The sequence below is a fragment of the Accipiter gentilis genome, chromosome 21 (assembly GCF_929443795.1).
Source record: "Accipiter gentilis chromosome 21, bAccGen1.1, whole genome shotgun sequence".
Taxonomy (NCBI): Eukaryota; Metazoa; Chordata; class Aves; order Accipitriformes; family Accipitridae; genus Astur; species Astur gentilis.
The window spans coordinates 13350566-13369149 of record NC_064900.1 but is presented as its reverse complement, the minus strand read 5'-3'; the positions used below and the strand labels follow the sequence as shown (position 1 = coordinate 13369149).

Sequence of the window (18584 nt, the reverse complement as noted above, 5' to 3'; positions counted from 1 at the left end):
AGCTCAAAATCCCAGGCAGTCTACATCAGAGAACCACTCTCAGGGTTTGAAATTAGTGAGCCAGCAGTAACCGAAAGTTTTATCTGCTCTAGATGGAGCTGTGATTCCTACAGTATCTGGCCATTCAGCATAATTCATCTAAAGTCAATGAAGTCCTCAATTTATTTCTAGCACGTCTGGCACTCCAGCACAAGGCAGCTGTTTCCAGGCCTTCATAACCCATTCCAATATTCTGATTTATAATCTGTTACAGGGTGACTGCCACAGGCACCTAAGCCACAGGCCTGGGGAGAGGGAATCAAGAAAAATGGATTCTAACAGAATTATTAGAAGAACTTCACAGGAAAACCTGAAGGTAAAAGCCTGACATTAATTCATTACATGATGACTTAGGCTAGTTCAGGAGATATCTTACTGGTACAGAACAAGATGGTTTCATGTGAGTGAGATGAGCCTGACTTACCCTCTTAAGCACCTGAAAATTACCTGATGCTACTTGTTCATCCATTACTAATTAATATTTTTATCTTTACATTATCTCTTTCTTGAGTGGTAAATTATAACAGAACACTGTTTCTGTCCCTCGCGCTTATCAGGCAAGAGAGTATGTGGGATTTTGTTTCCTTTTTTAGCACTCCCTTCAATACACTCAAACTGTATTACCATGTTTTTGCATATATAGGAAACAAAGGAACCACAACAAATTTCTGTCAAGGACCAGTTGCAATAATGTGTGCAGGAGGACCTCTGCACCCTTCTCTATGGCACACAATGGAGCAGTGCCTTGCCGTGTACTCCCTGTTCCAGCACTGTTAAGTGGGGGAACAGGCTACCAGAATACCTGCTATCAAAGCACAGTATTTTTTGAAATTATGTAGTTTTAATGAGAAGTTATCCATGCAAATATAATAACTGGACAGTGTTTTACATTGAAATGCCATGAACACCCGTGATGTATCCAGCTATGCGCTTAAATAGTCAAAGTTTGTCTACCAATTACCCAAATATTATGCTTTTGAGAGATGTAATTACAGTCCCTCTACACGTGTGATGGCTTAAATTTACTTCCAGTTCATGCTGTATCATTAGTCCACCTACTTGTCATACAGACATCTAAAAATAATAAGAATAATAAAGATCAATTTGACAATGACATTTTTAATACAGTCTTGGCCTTTCAATTAAAAGTGAATAGGTACGGAGAATGTAGATAATTACAGTACATCCCCTCTGGCACAAAGACTCTGTAAAAAAAAAAAATCAGTCAGCCTGATTCACATGTTGGCTTCTGCTTCTGTAAGCAGGCAGACCACAGGTTGCCAAAGGCTTTTGTGGTATCGAGTCAGCGACAATAATTCAGGAGGTAAAAAATGACCCTGTCAGGTAGCAAAGTTTTCTTACAACTCCTGATTCCCTGTATTTCACATATGCATCTGTGATCTTCACATTATCTTTCTGAGCTCTTGTACAATAGCATGAATATCACAGATTACGTATTAATATATAAAGGGATACATACATAATTGATATATAAAAGGATACACATTCATATTCTTTATGCAAAGCTTCAGACACAGCTGCTGAGAACAGAACAACATAAAATTTCACCTAGTCAGTGGTGTGTATTGAAAGCCTGAAGGGCTGACTGGGCTTCTTGGGGGCAGACCAATCCTGAGTTGCAATGATGAATTAAAGCAATGGAATCGTTCTCAGGCTTTGACATTTACAGGCAGAAAATAGAGGTAAAAGAGGAGACTAAATAGATAAAACATCTATCTTTGCAGCTAACTCTATAAATTTCCCTAGTACCACTGATACTAAATAGAGAACTGGAAGTGGGAAGCAGTGGAAGGGAGGCAAAACTCTCTACCCATTAATATAATATGCACTCTTTACTGTTTGAATGTTTGGAATTGCAGTTATAATTTGGATTTAATAACATAATATAATTTGGATGTCTCTTTTGAAAGATCTTACTGAGTAGTTTTCATCCTTTAGTTGTAAGGGCATGAAATTGTTTGGGACGATGCCATTATGTTAAAAAGTGGCACTATTTTTGTCTTGGTTTTGTCATATGGGGGGTACTGGTGGATGAAAAGCTGGAAATGAGCTGCCAATGTACTTTCACAGCCCAGAAAGCCAGCTGTATCCTGGGCTGCATCAAAAGAAGCATGGCCAGCAGGTCGAGGGAGGTGATTCTGCCCCTTTCCTGCACTCTGGTGAGACCCCACCTGCAGTACTGTGTCCAGTTCTGGGGTCCTCAGCGCAGGAAAGACACAGACCTGCTGGAGCGGGTCTAGAGGAGGGCCACAAAAATTATTAGAGGGGTGGAACACCCCTCCTATGAGGAAAGGCTGAGAGAGTTGGGGTTGTTCAGCCTAGAGAAGAGAAGGCTCCACAGAGACCTTATTGCAGCCTTTCAGTACTTAAAGGGGGCTTACAAGAAAGACGGAGAGAGACTTTTTGGTAGGGCCAGTAGCGACAGGACAAGGGGTAATGGTTTTAAACTAACAGAGGGTAGATTCAGACTAGATATAAGGAAGAAATGTTTTACAATGAGGGTGGTGAAACACTGGAACAGGTTGCCCAGAGAGGTGGTGGTGGATGCCCCATCCCTGGAAACTTTCAAGGCCAGGTTGTGTGGGGCTCTGAGCAACCTCATCTAGTTGAAGATGTCCACACTCATTGCAGGGGGGTTGGACTAGATGACCTTTAAAGTTCCCTTCCAACCCAAACTATTCTACAATTCCATAATTCTAGAATTAGTGCTTGCAAAACACTAGGAGTAGCCTAGGAAATGGTCCTGTGTTTTGAGATATGACTAAGCAGCAGGAACATGAACTGCCCAGCTTTCCACCAGTGGACTGCAGATCTGTTTCACACTTGTGCTCCCCAGTGTTTTAAGCTGGGGATCAAATATGCCCCAGGGACACACTACCTGGACATGTATACAAGATTCACTTCAAAGGAAACTTGAGCAAAAAGATGAAGAGCAGATAGCCTTGTCTTTCTCTCAGAGTCAAGACGGGGCAGAGATATATTCAACAACTACTTTTGAAGGAAATCAGATTTGTCCTAGTTTGTATTTGAAGGTTTTAATTATCTGAGCATCTTCCTGCAGCAGTTTGCATATACACCGTAAATGCCAGATGGAGTTTACTGAACACAGATGATTACACTTCACAAAATAGCTTCTTTCCATTTGATTTTACTATCTAAATGTAAATAGGCAGGTAGACTTAGAAAATAGGTGGCAGAAGGAGAGGAAGAAAAAAAAAATAATCAACACTGCAGTTGGCCATAGGAAATCCACATGTAATACTGGCCAGAAACACCGACACCTTGGTTTGTCCTAGCCACCTGCAGATATAAGTCACTGATGTACTCTTCATTTTCAGGGAAGTGTGCTTCCCTTATAAAGCTGTGTGCTGTGCAGTTTGGTGGGGAGCTAATTTTTCATCCCTATACAAACTTTTCATCTAAGTTAACTAGGACATAAAGGTGTCTTCCACTCTTAGTGCGAGTACACAAAATGCCATTACTAAATTATAGATTAGTTTGCATGCCCAGATGATTTTTGGAATAAGAGAATTGAACTTCAAAGCCTGGCAGAGGTATGTGTCTGAGCAGAAGAGCACGAGCCAACCATGCTGGGGGTAGGAGGAGGAATAGAGACTTCTCATCCGTGGAGATATTAACAGAAAGGCATGTGTAAGAAACATGAGATAAATATGCTATGCTTGGTGCTGGGGATTAGTATCTCATTATGGGCTTCACGTTTAAGGAAAATGCAGTTAAGTTGAAAAGAATCTGAAGGAGACTAGCGAGAACAGTAAGTTTGGAAAAATTGCTTAAAAAATAAAATAATGGAGGGATGCGTGTGAAGATGACAGCAATCATATGCATGTAAGCAGCTGCTTTAAAGGGGAGATCGATCACCTGCCTATGGGCAGTTGTGTTAGGACACAGAGTAATTGCCTTAGCTTGCAAAAGTACATCCTGGGGGAGGAAGGTTAAATATGAGACTAGATAAATACTATATCTAAAACTGTTTACCTCAGGGACAGTAACACCTATTACTTTCACAGGAGTTTTATAGAAGAGGGCAGGCAAGCATATCTGACATGGCAATACACGTCTGGCTGAACTACAGACAATTTTCTCTTGAGGAACTCTTGCATTATATTAATATTTACTTATGAATGCTGAACCTATACTAAGCATGAAAACTGCTTTCTCCTACTACTGTCTCTTTATATTAACTATGAGAGATCTCTGCAGTTTTCTGAAGTGGTATATACTGCATATTTCTAACAACATGCCAAAGCTTATCAGAGGTCAAAGAAAGCACTGAAAGGTCAAGTGAAAAATAGAGTCTTTATGCCTGATAAGTTATGAAGGTATGATTGATAAATACATATCTATAAAGGTATGTGTATATAATGTATATATAATGTTTAAGAAAACAGCTAGGTTTTCTTTACTCATTTGTCAACATGTTATTTTATTTCAATCAAGAAGAAGATAGCATGCACAACTACCACAATAATTAATTGTTCCTGTCAGTGATCAGGAATGAAGGAAGCCCTAGAAAACCCACATTAAGATTTTGCTGTTACATTCTCCTCTAATCAGGTTTGTATAGTGAAGTGGTGACAATTACTAGGCATCACTGCAAATTTCACCTAAGATACGGGATATGAATGCCATTTTTTCTGAAGTTAATAAAATCCACTTGCAATAGGATCAAAGTCAGCAACCAGACATCCCAGTGTAATAACTACATACACAAAGCTAAATATATGCCTTCAAGGTTTCCACAATAAAACAGAAGTCTTATTCAACTGAGAACAAGATGTGCAGCAAAGCTGTATTTAGAAGACACTGTGGCTTTGCTAAGGCTTTAAGTCAACAGTGTAGCTTCCAGGTAGCTTTTCAAGCTGGATGAAATCCAGAAAAGAAACAAGCAGCAGCTGACACTATGGGCAGTCCCCAATCTGCTAAAAGCTTCTCTATCTCAGGACAAAACAGTCAGAAGTAAGTCTCCTCCTTGATATCATTACATCTCCAAAAGACAGGTACCACTTTGTATATATGATATAATAAGGAGAAAGTATAGGAGGCGTATTACATTGTTAAGCAAGATTTCTTTTTTTGTTGTTTTACTCAAGATTTTACTCAGTTAGGGGTACAACAGCAGGTATAACTGATACACCCTTGCAGAACAGTGATATCAGTATGCTCCACTCAGACAAATTATTGAAGGGTAAGATTTTTTTTACCGGGTGGGAGCTAAATCAGCAGTGTAACAAAACCTGCTCGAGGCACACATGAAGTCTTACATTATTGTGTGCCAAATCAACTGAGGCCTTAATTGTGGTATTCACTCCTTTACACACCCAGCAGAAAGAAACTGAACCATGAATTTTGCATACTTTAAGAAAAATAATCTACCAACAGAAACCATATTTTTTTGCCTTTTATCTTCTCTGAGACATGGATTAAAAAATAGCTGCGATGAGCATATGGTTTAAGGTCTCTGCAATACAGAGTATAAGCCTCAGGGACTCCCTCAGATTTCAGTTTAACTTTGCCACAACCAACAAGAATTTTAAAAGGATAAACAAACACAGAAACTCACCCTTGTGGTGTAAGCAGCTTCTGGGTCATCTTCCAGTACACGAGAGAGACCAAAATCTGAGACTTTGCATACCAAGTTACTATTGATGAGGATATTACGAGCAGCTAGGTCTCGATGGACGTAACCCATATCTGACAAATATTTCATGCCAGATGCGATCCCTCGAAGCATGCCTACTAGCTGGATGACTGTGAACTGGGCATCATGTTTCTGTAAAACATTTGAAATGAACAATTTCTGAAATGACAAGTTCCTCCTTGCACAGAATTTTTGATGAAGACCCTGGAAGCTCCTCAACTGAACAGCTCGTGAGTCAGGGGTCACGATTTAAATGCCACACATGGAACTACTTTGATCTGCGGAGGATAATCTCCCAATCAGCCAAGGGAAGGGGACAGATTTTCGATTCAGATAAAAATGCATTTTTCCCATCCTTGCTGTCAGCAGAATTTTAATTTCCTAGATGGAACCTGTGTGAAAGCAGTATGTAAATCTAAGTTGTGTGTACTCATGAGACTGGAGTGTCAGGACATTAGGGAAAGAGCTGCCCAACTTCTCTGAAAAGCCATAGGATTTGTTAATGAAAATCCCAGCCTGACCCAATGGACTAATGAAAGCTTTCTATTACACAAGCATTTTTTTTAACAAAAGCAAATGCTGATCTGATTCAGTGGCTTTCAAATTCCATTAAATTTAAACTCATTCCTCAAAATTTTCAACTTCAGGAACACAAAAATCACTTAAACACATTGTGACTTAGCTTAGAAACAAATAGTTGCATATATTTCTAATTGTCTACTTCTAGACACATGTTTTAAATCTCCCAGCTCTTACTAGTGCTGTTTGTTAACATCTAGCTTTGATATTGATAAACGGATACATAGAGGACAGGACAACAGCACATCCTAGTGCTGCTCTCAAATGGATCCCTCAGTGCTGTAAATGTATCATCATGGGCAGCTCTCCAGCTCTTCCTGCTGCTTCTTCCAGAATTTTATTAAATACATGGGAACTGGCTCGGCCATGTGGGGTGAGTTCACATGAATCAGTCTGCAAGAATGATTGCATTCATTTCATTTTTGATTAATATACTTAGGGGCAATATTAGCACTGTAAACATGAGACAAATATCTGTCACAGTGGATGCTTAAATAGCCTCTCAGTATTCCCCCTCACGAAGAAATTCATTATTACGGAAGACCCTCAACAGTTCCCTGTTATGAAACCTTCTTTAACTAGAGCCAACACAAGAGGATCTATATAGACCCTGCAAAAGATTTAGCTAGAACTCAGAAGGTTTCTAACCATGAAAGGAATGAGATGTTCAGATAGCCTTTCAATGGCAATGGGGAAAGCAAACTAACTAGTTTTAAAAGACATTTATAAAAAGGGTTATATGGCCTGAGTTGCCTGTGATATTAATGAGTCACAAGGTTCTTATCTATGTTTCCACAAAACAGTAGTAACCCCCCCCAAACCCCACACTCAAATGAACAAACAAGCTGAACAACTGTTTTGTACAGTCAGAAATTATTCTCCTTTCCTCAGAGCTTTCTTCAAGGATTTTCAGCCTAAACAATATGTATATAGTTCAGTACAGATATATTTCATTCAGATATACTGACACATTATTTATACATACTTTACATGCTCCAGTGAACATCATAACATATATAGTACATACTGAAACCAAGGCTGACGATATATCCCTTTTCAGGGTTAAACATCTAGTTGAGTGTTATGAATTTGGGGGATAATGTCATTCAACTGTGGCACAACCAAAGCAGTCTCCCATCCATGGCTGAGTTTGCCCTAACAAATTAAAATTAAACTAGTGTTTCCCCTCAGATGGGATTTCATTTCTGCTACACTTCTTGTTTTGCCACAAGTAAATCTTGGTGACACAAGGAGCGTTCACATTTTTTTAGGCTCACTACCAACTCTGACAGAAAACAAAGATAAATCAACAACAGTATTAGTATGTCTAAGATTGGGGAAAGAAAATAGGCCAATAAAGTTTGCTAGCAAAACATTTCAAATACCCTCAGGCAAGGGGTTATTCCCTAAACTTTTCATATTTAGGGAAACAGCTCTTGGCTCAATACTATTGGTTTACTGATAAAATTTCCACAAATCTGTTCACTTTTGGAATTGCTTGGTAAGACATACAGGCTGCCAACCAATAAGCACAACTGTGTTACGGTAATAATTCAGCCCTCAGAAAAACAATTTCCATTTTTGTGTGCCAGAATGCTGTTTTGGTTTAGTTTGGTTTGGTTTTTTTTTATTATTGATGTGACATACTAATAAAACAAAAATGTTCTTCATTGGAATAATACTTGCTGCAAGCAGTCAAAATGGACTAGGAGACACCCACCTGGCTTTCTGAGCACATCACAATGCACGCAAACCCGAATGGAAATAATGAAATATCAAGCAACAAGAGCTGATGATGGATCAGAGTACAGTGGCAGCAAATTCGTAACAAATTCAGAACAAGAGCCAATTTTGCACCACGTAGTTCTCTATTGCACTTACCCGTAGGAAGCTGTCCAAGGAACCATTTTCCATATATTCAGTTACAATCATAACTGGTTTACCTGCAAATATATTACAGGGGTCAGGCATTTAAAAGGAATACATAATGATCAGTAAAACCAGGCATTTCAGAACTGTCCCCAAATCTTCCAAATCCCAAGGATAATTTTACATTTAGAAAGAAAGCAAAAGATGCATGGGCAAAACCAGCTCTGTCCACAACGTAATTGTGATTCCACTGACATCAACAGAAATAACAGTCATTTCAGCATATACTGATACGATTTTTAACAGCTCAAGTCCCAAGAAACAAAGTGAAGCATCCTGCACATTCACTATACGGTGTCTTATCCATCACTGCTGAATATGATCATTCACATAATCGTTGAATTTATGCAATGAAGTAGGTGTATTCTGGCATGTATTTGTCCCCAGGCCCCCTCTGGGAAGGAGCTGCAGTTTCTCTCCAGAGGTGCCCTGGTCTGCACAACGGAGGTGCAAGGACTGTGGAGCGGTGCTCTACCACGTAGGCACAGTCAGTATGTTCCTCAGATACTACGGTAAAGGAGAGATTAAATAGCTTACGTGGAGGCAATAGCAAAAACCTCTCCCTCAGGAGGGCATTTACAATGCATTTAAATCGTAGAGCTTCAGTATTTTCCTAGTATAACCTGAGGAAAACATTGGGGTGGGGATAGAGATGGAATAAAAGTAATACAGGGCATTGGAAAGAGAAGCAGAGCTGTGACTCAGCCACCTTCCACTGTTGGGGGTTAGCCCTCTTTCCAGGCAGTCCTGCCTCCCTCCGCGGCGGGATTGCCGATAACACGAACCTCCCCTCCTGCCAAGCACAACTTAGCTGGGAGCCAAACACGCTGCATCCACGGGGCAGTGGCACGCTCTAAAGAAACAGTCCTGCATCCTTGAAAAGCCTCTAATATCTTTCAAAACTTGTATGTGCAGATTCAGATCAGTTTGTGAAACCATTCTTTCTACCCTAAGGTATTTTTGTAACATAACCAAGATTTCATATGCAACTCTGACATGTTGGAGAGAAATGAATGCAAAAATTAATGTGATGACGGTGAAGTTTCCAGACAAAGGTCATTGCCCTGCTAATATTTTACCATCGTATGGATTTTATTATTTCATAATATTTTCTAAAGCTTTGTTTATTTTCTCTTTGTGGTAGAGTGAGAGGTGGGTAAGAGCATGAAGTTATTTAAAGAGATGAATTATTATTTCACATATAATACAGGAAGGCATCTGACCGTAAAAGCATGACAAAGGCCTGCATATTGTATAGCAGGCACGGTGATATTTTAGCTTTTAAAATTAAACAGCATGAGGCTTGAAAGAGGTACCCAGTATAATTAGAAGCAAGAAAGCCATTAAAAAAGCAAAGTAAATGGTAACGACTTATTTTTTTGTTTTTCAGAAAATACAACTTCTACCAAATAGAAATTCTTAGAAGAGAAATATTGATTACAAAGAATGAGTTTAATATAATAAAGAGAAAATCCTTTGTCCTCTTTGTATGGATTAATAGGTTAAAATATTTTCTTTTGGCTGTGCAAATGATGTGTTATACTGTGGGAATCACGCTAATGGGTAATCGACTCTGTCATCCATTAACTAGTAGGAACAAACTCTTTATCCAAAACATTAATCTTGAATTATATAGGATATAGTACAGATAAAAGACCTAATGACGTAAAACCTCAAAATGATTTCTGTTGCTTCCTTACTCTTGTTACCAAGAAATATGCAGTGCAAGGAAAAGTACCTAACTTACACCGTGTGTATAACATTAACCAAAGGCGTTTCTGATAACACAGAGAAAATGCTGCTGGATCTTTCAAGTAAAGGGCAGCGCACCAGTAGGGCTATCCAAAAATTTCTACGATAAATGCACGTACTTTGAAACCAGGAGACAGTTGCCTGGTTTCTGTATAAACTCAGTCAATTTTATGACACATCAGAAGACTGAAATTAGAGTAAGAAGATATGTCTTTCAAATTATTGAGAGCATCCTCCTGCCTTGCTCACCCATACGCAGAAATCCCCAAGTGAAGGGTTTCATTCTTGTTCAGTTGGAAATATGTCCATAATAAGAAGCATATGCTCTGAAGCAATACGGTGCACTTTTAAAAGAACATTCTGCATTCATTTATCAAAGCACAGCCGTTTATACACGATAACAACTTGTGTCAACAGTGTTGCCGAAATTTATTATACTAACAGGCTACAAATTGCTGTAAATTATTAGTAAACTAGGCAGAACATGTGCGCTGGTTATTAAGACTACTGCCTACAGCGTGCCCAGGAGACTGGTTGTAGTGGCAGGAAAAGGCAGAACAGAAATCAATGTGAAGCAGGGGAACAACTGTGTGCTGGAGCAAGGGACTGAAGTCTTATCTGGTGGGTGCACCTCCTTCGTACTGCCAGTGGGTTGTCCCACTGGCAAACCAGAGCCACCCCAGCTTGAGAACCTCTCATACCAAATGGTCCTGTTGTAGGGATTGTGACAACTGCAGTTATTAGGAGTTGTTTCAGAGATCGGCTTAGTATGAAAAGCTAGATCATAGCTAAGGGCTGCCTGTCAAAAAGAATTTGGTTAAAGAAGAAAAGATTGTATTGCCTGTTTGTCATGCATTACCTGTACGGAGAGTGATCCAGCAAATACTCCACGGGCTCTCTACTGACTGTACATAAACTGACGCTTTTGAGTGTGATTTAATAGCTATCATTAAAAAATATGAGCACTTGCTAATTTGTTATTACACTATATTGGTTTGGTTTAAAAAAACCCAAACCCCACAGCCTTCTTGTCCTTCTATCACCCTACAGAATGTTAAAGAAACTAAATTATTATCTTGCATTTATGCCATATAATTTTACCCAGTAAAATGGATACAAATAGGTTCAGAGCAGTTTTCTCAACTCCTGTATTTAAGCTATCTGGAGAGGGTGTTGTATCCCTGAGGCTTTTATTGACTTCAGCTGGGAATATTCAGAGCTTGCTCTCTCATACTGTGACAGGCAGCTGGCACTCCCAACCCCCCCGAAACAGACAGCAGTCTGCTGTGAATACAGCTGAGTAGCAAACTTACTAATAGTCACTTAAACAGAATACAGACAGAATTAGTAATGCACATTCAAAAGCAATGCACAAATTCCTGTGTGCACAGCAATTAAATTATTTTCTCAAGTGCCACAGGAATACAAAATGTAACAAAACAGACTTTAGCTCAGCTGTGTACAGACTGATGCTGGTGTTTCAAGTAATTTTGGGACTGCAAATCTTACTCTGAATGTACAGAGTGTGTGTCATTAAAAAAGCAAGAGACAACTTGGATTTATACAGGCAGACCTGGCAGCCCTTTCCTAATGGGACTGCGAGACCTAAGCTGAAGAATAACTTCTTTGTTATTTAAATCAGCAAAACAGACTTTCATGAATCACACCTAGAAAAAGCATTATTATTGTAATTATGTCTCTTCATAACATACAGGGTTTTACATACCTTTCACTAGTTATTTTTAGACACATTCTTGTGGGTTTTTTATTTCATATAATTTGTTGCAGTAAGCTATGAAATTCTTTCATACTTCTCTATGTTTGTGAAACCTTGAATCACACAATTTTTAAAAAAGATTCCTTAAAACCATCTACTTAACAGCAATGTATTCAGTATACTTCTACCCAGTTAAACTGGAAATATCCTCAGCACATTCCAAGCAGTTCACTGAAATGGCAAGGAGCTGCTTTGCCAGCAGTCCTCTAGGATGAACTAGGAAACATCCTACCAATTTTTTCGACGCCCCTGAAAAATCTCAGAGCATTCCTGAAGTATTTTTAAGAATACTTCATATAAAATCTTGTTGATCTCCCACTTAATAACTACTCATTAAATTTATCACCTTATGCTGCGATGGCAATTTAGGAAGTGTAGCTGAAGTCTCTGAATTTATGTCTTGCAGAACAAGCCAGTTTTGGTACTTCATGCAACCTCTCTCTTCTACTACCAACTATTTCTGCCTTTCTACCTCAAGGTAGAGGACAATCAGCAGCACAAGCAATGAAAGCCAGAACTTGCCTAAATGAGGCAGCATCACCAGCACCAAATCCCATCAGCTGCTCATAAAGAGAAGAGCATGCAGGATCTGGGTGGTTTTGAGGAGACTACCGTGGCTGCCATGGGGAAGATAGGCTCTAAAACCGACACCACCGTTCAGGAATGCCTGTTACAACTTGCTGTTATCTTAACAAAAGTGGGGCTGGAGAGGGTTCTTCAAATATGTTACTTTTCCAGGAAGGTACCACATGTGGATGGAGGTTTCAATTACTTTTTTTGTCTCAAAAAGAGAAGGTGATTTATTATTATAAACATAGACAAAAATATGCTTTAACAAAAAAACCCAAACACCCAAACCCCAAAACCCAAACCCATAACAAAAACACGCAAAGGCAGACTTAGCAAATGTTGATTAGTACATATATATTATCAAAGAAATAAAATCAATTTTACTACTGACAGCTTAAAGCCCCCTATTTTTATTTTTGATATTTTTACTAAGAGGTATAAATTCTGGAGGATCAGGATCTTTAAAATGCCTCATACCGGTACATACCGAATATCACATGGAATATTTTCACTGCATGAAAATCATGTAGGAGAAAATTTGGACTTATTAATTTACTAGTATCAGTTGCTGTAGCCAGGTAGGCTGTTCATTAATTTGTGCTAATAATAAAATCTGATGATTTACTTGAAAGCAGAACATACTGCTTCAGTGCAATTAGGAAACCTTATGACATCAGACTCCATGACTCCTAACAGATTATCAGGAAGTGCCTCCTGGCCACTTGGTAGCAATTTGTAGCTCTGGAGTTTATTAAAACTTCCAGTTTATTACTGAGCTGCAGTGTTCTTCAGAAATGCTCCTTTTTCTCCATGTTCTCTATATTTTTTTCAAGCATACTATTTTTATTCCCCAATTTTTCCCAGCTCAGCAACCCAGGGTCTTGTTTCTAAGTTCTCAGCAGCCTGAGAGCAGCAAGACAGTGAAGGTCCTGCAGCTGCACTGTGGGCAACTGCCTCCGACACCATTCTTCATTGGATCCATCAGCATGGGTTTAGCTGGTGCTTTCACGTGGGTAACTTTTTTCCTGCTTTTGAGGAAATACAATATACATTGCAAAAGCCAAGCTATGTGTTTTTGCTGTTTTGCTTTTGAAGGCTATTTGGTACATATTGACAGGGTTGTAACATAAACATTTCTGGAAGGGTTTGCAGAGTGTAAACATGGATGGTTCAGGTTTTTTACTTGCTTTTGCTCTTCCTTGAAAGATCAGCAAATATCGCAGAATACTTGAGGTTGGAAGGGACACTTCCGGTGACACTTCCCATGCAAAACAGATGCCCCCGTCATATCTTACTTTTAGTGACGACTCCCTCTAATCGAATGATATTAGGGTGGTCAAACTGTCCCATGATGCTTGCTTCTCCCAGGAAGTCCCTCCTTTGTTTTTCTGTGTAGCCAACTTTCAGGGTTTTGATAGCCACTGAAATTTCCTTTTTAGATGGTAGCTTTAGGCGCCCACTGCACACTTCTCCAAATTCCCCTAAAAAAGTGGAAAAATAACAAAAGATGAAATGTAGTTATTTCACAGGGATTTAAGAAAGAAGACTTAGCATTCAGCAAAAGTCCCTGAAGTGTGATGTTTACTGGTGGGCCACAGACTGGAGCTCCAAAGGAGGCCTTCAGAAAACTACTTAACATTTCCATGCTTGGGTTCTCCAGCTGTCAAACTGGACAATGTGCCTTATTTACACTGCATATCCAGATGACTGCAGAGCAGAGGAATGCATAAATGTCACCAGAAAATCCCCTTTTTGTTTCAGTTGTTGCACTTTGAGACAATAGTAGGAGGGCTGATTAACGCAGAAGTATCAGAATAGTCATGCATCCTTGTGAACATTACACTCTTCATTTCTACCAGACAGAGATAGTCCAATTCCCAATTATTTTACTTATTTCAGTTGAAGTAGCAAGATAATTCTTAACAAAAGAATTTATCTACACAGCTACAAAGAAAAAAGAAATCCATACAGATTGTCTTTGTTCCATCATTATTCAGATTGATCTAATCATGCAAATATCTACTGTCACTATGGGCTATGGAACCTGATAGTCCACCATTAATATTGTGCCCACCGTATATTGCATGAGATCCCTAAATAGGAAACAGCAGATATCACTGCATGTTTACTTTTATACAACGTGATTTTTCCTTTGCTACGTAACATCCAAGAAGAGTGCACAGGGAAGATTATCTTAGCATTCAAATGAGCAAGTATTAAATATGTTGAAAAATTGCTGGAAGAAAATACTCACTTGAAAATTTCTGTATTTACTGATTACAGAAAGCATACAAGGAAGCTTCAGTATCTTAAAAAATATTTGAGCAGCAACTGACTTTTGATTCTCAGTTATACAACACCCCATCTTAGATTTCATATGATATAATAAACTGCACATACAACATGTCAGTTAAAATTACAGTAGCAACTTTTTGTCTCCTTGTTTTAATGACAAAATAATTGAAATAATGAAAAATACAATAAAAACAGAGAATGGACAAAATATACAAAAACCATGATGACAAGAATTGCCCTACATGATTATTTATCTTTAGAGACAAGGAAAAAACTTAACTGAACAGAGAAGAAAAGAAAGGTGTTCTGTTTTGTGTTTTGTTTATTTTCTTTCGAGAAACTATAGTGTTATTGGAGGGCTTTAACACTCTTTTTTTCAATGATACATGCCTATTCAGGTTCTTTTGTCAACATACATGAGATCTAAAAATAAATAGCCCTTCATATCCATATTTCGTCGTGTGGCCTTGTATAGAAAGTTTGACTTGGAAACAAACAAACCCTAAAAATCTAAATCTAGGTGGCATCATTTTTATGTGTATTGGTTTTGTGTGGCAAGGTTTGGGGGGGGGTGGGTTACAGGGGTGGCTTCTGTAAGAAGCTGCTGGAAGCTTCCCCTGTGTTCGAGAGAGAGAGAGCCCACACCAGCCGGCTCTAAGACGGACCCGCCGCTGGCCAAGGCCGAGCCAATCAGCGATAGTGGTAACGCCTCTGTGATAACATTTTTAAGAAGGAAAAAAAAGTTAGGACAGACGGAAAACAGCAGCTGGAGAGAGGAGTGAGAACACGTAAGAGAACCAACCCTGCGGACAACAAGGTCAGTGAAGAAGGAGGGGGAGGAGATGCTCCTGGTGCCAGAGCGGAAATTCCCCTGCAGCCCGTGGGGAAGACCATGGTGAGGCAGGCTGTTCCCCTGCAGCCCATGGAGGTCCACGGTGGAGCAGATCTCCACCTGCAGCCCGGGGAGAGAGGACCCCACGCTGGAGCAGGTGGGTTCCCGAAGGAGGCTGTGACCCTGTGGGAAGCCTGCGCTGGAGCAGGCTCCTGGCAGGACCTGCGGATCTGTGGAGAGAGGAGGTCACGGAGCAGGTTTTCTGGCAGGACTTGTGACCTCGTGGGGGACCCACACTGGAGCAGTGTGCTCCTGAAGGACTGCACACCGTGGAAGGGACCCACGCTGGAGCAGTGTGCTCCTGAAGGACTGCACACCGTGGAAAGGACCCATGCTGGAGCAGTTCGTGAAGAACTTCAGCCTGTGGGAAGGACCCATGTTGGAGAAGTTTGTGGAGGACTGTCTCCTGTGGGAGTGTCCCCACACTGGAGCAGAGGAAGAGTGTGATGAGCCCTCCCCCTGAGGAGGATGAAGTGGCAGAAAATAACGTGTGATGACCGTAAACCCCATCCCTGTCCCCCTGTGCCACTGGGGGGTTTGGTAGAGAAATCCGGGAGTGAAGTTGTGCCATAGAAGAAGGGAGGAGTGGAGGGAAGGTGTTCTGAGATTTGCTTTTATTATTTCTCATTACCTTACTCTGGTTGATTTGTAATAAATTTGAGTTAATTTTCCCCAAACTGAGTCTGTTTTGCCCGTGACAGTAATTAGTGAATGATCTCTCCTGTCCTTATCTTGACCCACAAGCTCTTTGTTATATTTTTCTCTCCCCTGTCCAGCTGAGGAGGGGGACTGATAGAATGGCTTTGGTGGGCACCTGGTGTCCAGCCAGGGTCAACCCATCGCATTATGCAAACTGGGAATTTTGTTTTTATTTGTGAGTGAAACATCACGGAAAGAGTGATTATACTGCTGACATACGACCTTTTCCCAACTTAATGTGTAATAATCCTAAATACAATATCATTACTAGGCCTCTAAAGAGCAAAGGCTCTTGGAGCTCATTTGCCCACAATGATTCTTTCTTTATCTCTGCAGCTGATTGTTTACATTAAGTGACATCTGTGAAAACTAAAAATTACCAAACCCCACATATTTTAATAGGCAAATTTAAATCATGTTGCTCTTCATAGATTTAATGCTCAGAAACATGTTATGGATTGACAGCCACTCACCATTGACTTCAGATATGATACCACATGGGATACATTTCAGATGTTACGTTCAGCCCATTTATGTGCAAATTGAAATTATTCTTTTATTAACTTGCCACCAGTATGGCAGGCATTAGAGTCTGTATCCCATTTGTGGCACTGCAGTTCAGGAATGATAAAGGGAGTAATAACAATGACCAGAATCTTAAAAGTCAGGGTTGTGTGTTCACGTTCAAAGCTCAAGGATTTGGTGTTATTTATATACAGCAAGGGATGAGAAGAGAGACATGACAATAGTTTTGGCTTATCAGAATTATGGTTATAAATAAGATGGACACCGACTCAATTTCCTATACATAAAAGGCAAACCAAATAGTTGCAAATTACAATAAAGGTCAGTTAGATCAGGAAAAAAATTCTAACAGTAAGGACACTTGGACAGTACAAAAGATTTTTTTAGGGAGGCTAAAACCCCTTTTATCTTGGAAATTGTAAAAAATAAGCATCTGTCAAGAACGGTACCTAACAAGTTTTGTTTGGGGCAAAGGTGTGGACTGAATGACCTCTTGAGGTCACTTTTCAGCTTTATTTTCTAAAGTTTCTCTTTTAGACAGCCAATTTAACCAAACAAACTGAACCAATGTGTCATAGGGCAAGGACAACCTAGGGTGGAGCCCGAGGGAAGAAGCAGCACCCGAGGCCGAGTGCGTGTGTGAGGAGTCAGAAGGGGCACCCGTCGGCTCGCCGGACTCGCCTGCTGTGAAGGGACTCGGGACGGGACCCAGCAGTTAAAGCCTGGGATGGTGTGTGTGCGTGTGTGACTCCTTGATTGGTGTGCGAATGCTCGGGCAGCGGCTTCTCCCTTAACAAGTCATGGTACCGTGCTATTAATTCAATAACCAAAAAAATGAAAACCAGGGTATACCCTTATATACATATATACTACTGAAATAGCACTTACATTACATCCATTGTTTCTAACATTATTTGTATTTCAGGCTGCCAAGACAGGAAGCAGCTCAGAAAATGAACTGTAAAACCTATTACTAGTAACTAATGGGCGTTGAGTTCCGTTCAGACTTCTCAATTAAAAATATTCAGCCTCTGCAAGCCAAAATGACTAGTATACTTTACGAAGCACAAAAACTGCTTCAGTTCAAATACTAACCCCAGCTCAATACTGTCAGAGCACCACAAAGAGGAAGACCAAAGCACATCTTGAAAATGGAAGCGAAAAAAGTGCTTGACCTAAATCTTGTAATGTCCAGCTTTGTACTCCCTTTTCTCTATGTTTTAATGGTCCAAAAAGCTATAACAAGCTAACCTCTTAAAAGTATTGTTCAGTTACTGTCAATGGAGACTATAGCTATGATTTCAGCAAGCAGACCGACCAGCAATCAATCCTTCACTTCTAACCAGAATTGTATATCTGATATTTGTTTGACTTTTGGGAAGGAAAAGGTTATGGGTAATGTCCATCAACACAGTCCAATTTAGCCATGGCTGGACAATTTAGAACTTGGGTGATTAATTGGATTCCACAAGTGCCTAGAGGCCAGTGGATGCTGCAAGAGACTAGAAGTTGGACGCTTTATAGCAATGGAGCTTACTGTTGTCCATGAATATAAAATGGGTTTTCTTTCTTGGAAAACGTTTTCACTGGAAAAAGCTCACTGGGCAGCCCAACTATGTTAACCTTTGGTTCTTTCATATACAGGACAGTATGGATGCTACGTAAGTCTATCTGGTCAACACCCATAGTGACATGCAGTTACACTACATCTTTTTCCTGCAAACCATTATTATATGGTCCCAGTAAGAAATGGACTAGATCTCATCAGGTATTGTTCAGGAGGAATAAGGACTTGTGATCAAGTTGGAAGGTGGAAAACCTGGCACTGATTTTAAGAGATGAGGTTG

At 39.9% G+C, this 18584-nt stretch overlaps 1 protein-coding gene across 2 annotated transcripts in view; it reads right to left on the bottom strand.

Moving 5' to 3' along the window:
• Nucleotides 1–18584, bottom strand: part of EPHA3 (EPH receptor A3) — a 236785-nt gene that overhangs the window by 26529 nt on the left and 191672 nt on the right. For both annotated transcript variants that reach the window (XM_049824741.1, XM_049824742.1), the window contains exons 11-13: nt 13622–13807; nt 8180–8241; nt 5642–5851 (exon numbers count right to left, since the gene is read on the bottom strand). In XM_049824741.1, coding sequence (XP_049680698.1) covers nt 5642–5851; nt 8180–8241; nt 13622–13807 — 458 coding nt within the window. The remainder of the gene's footprint in view (nt 1–5641; nt 5852–8179; nt 8242–13621; nt 13808–18584) is intronic.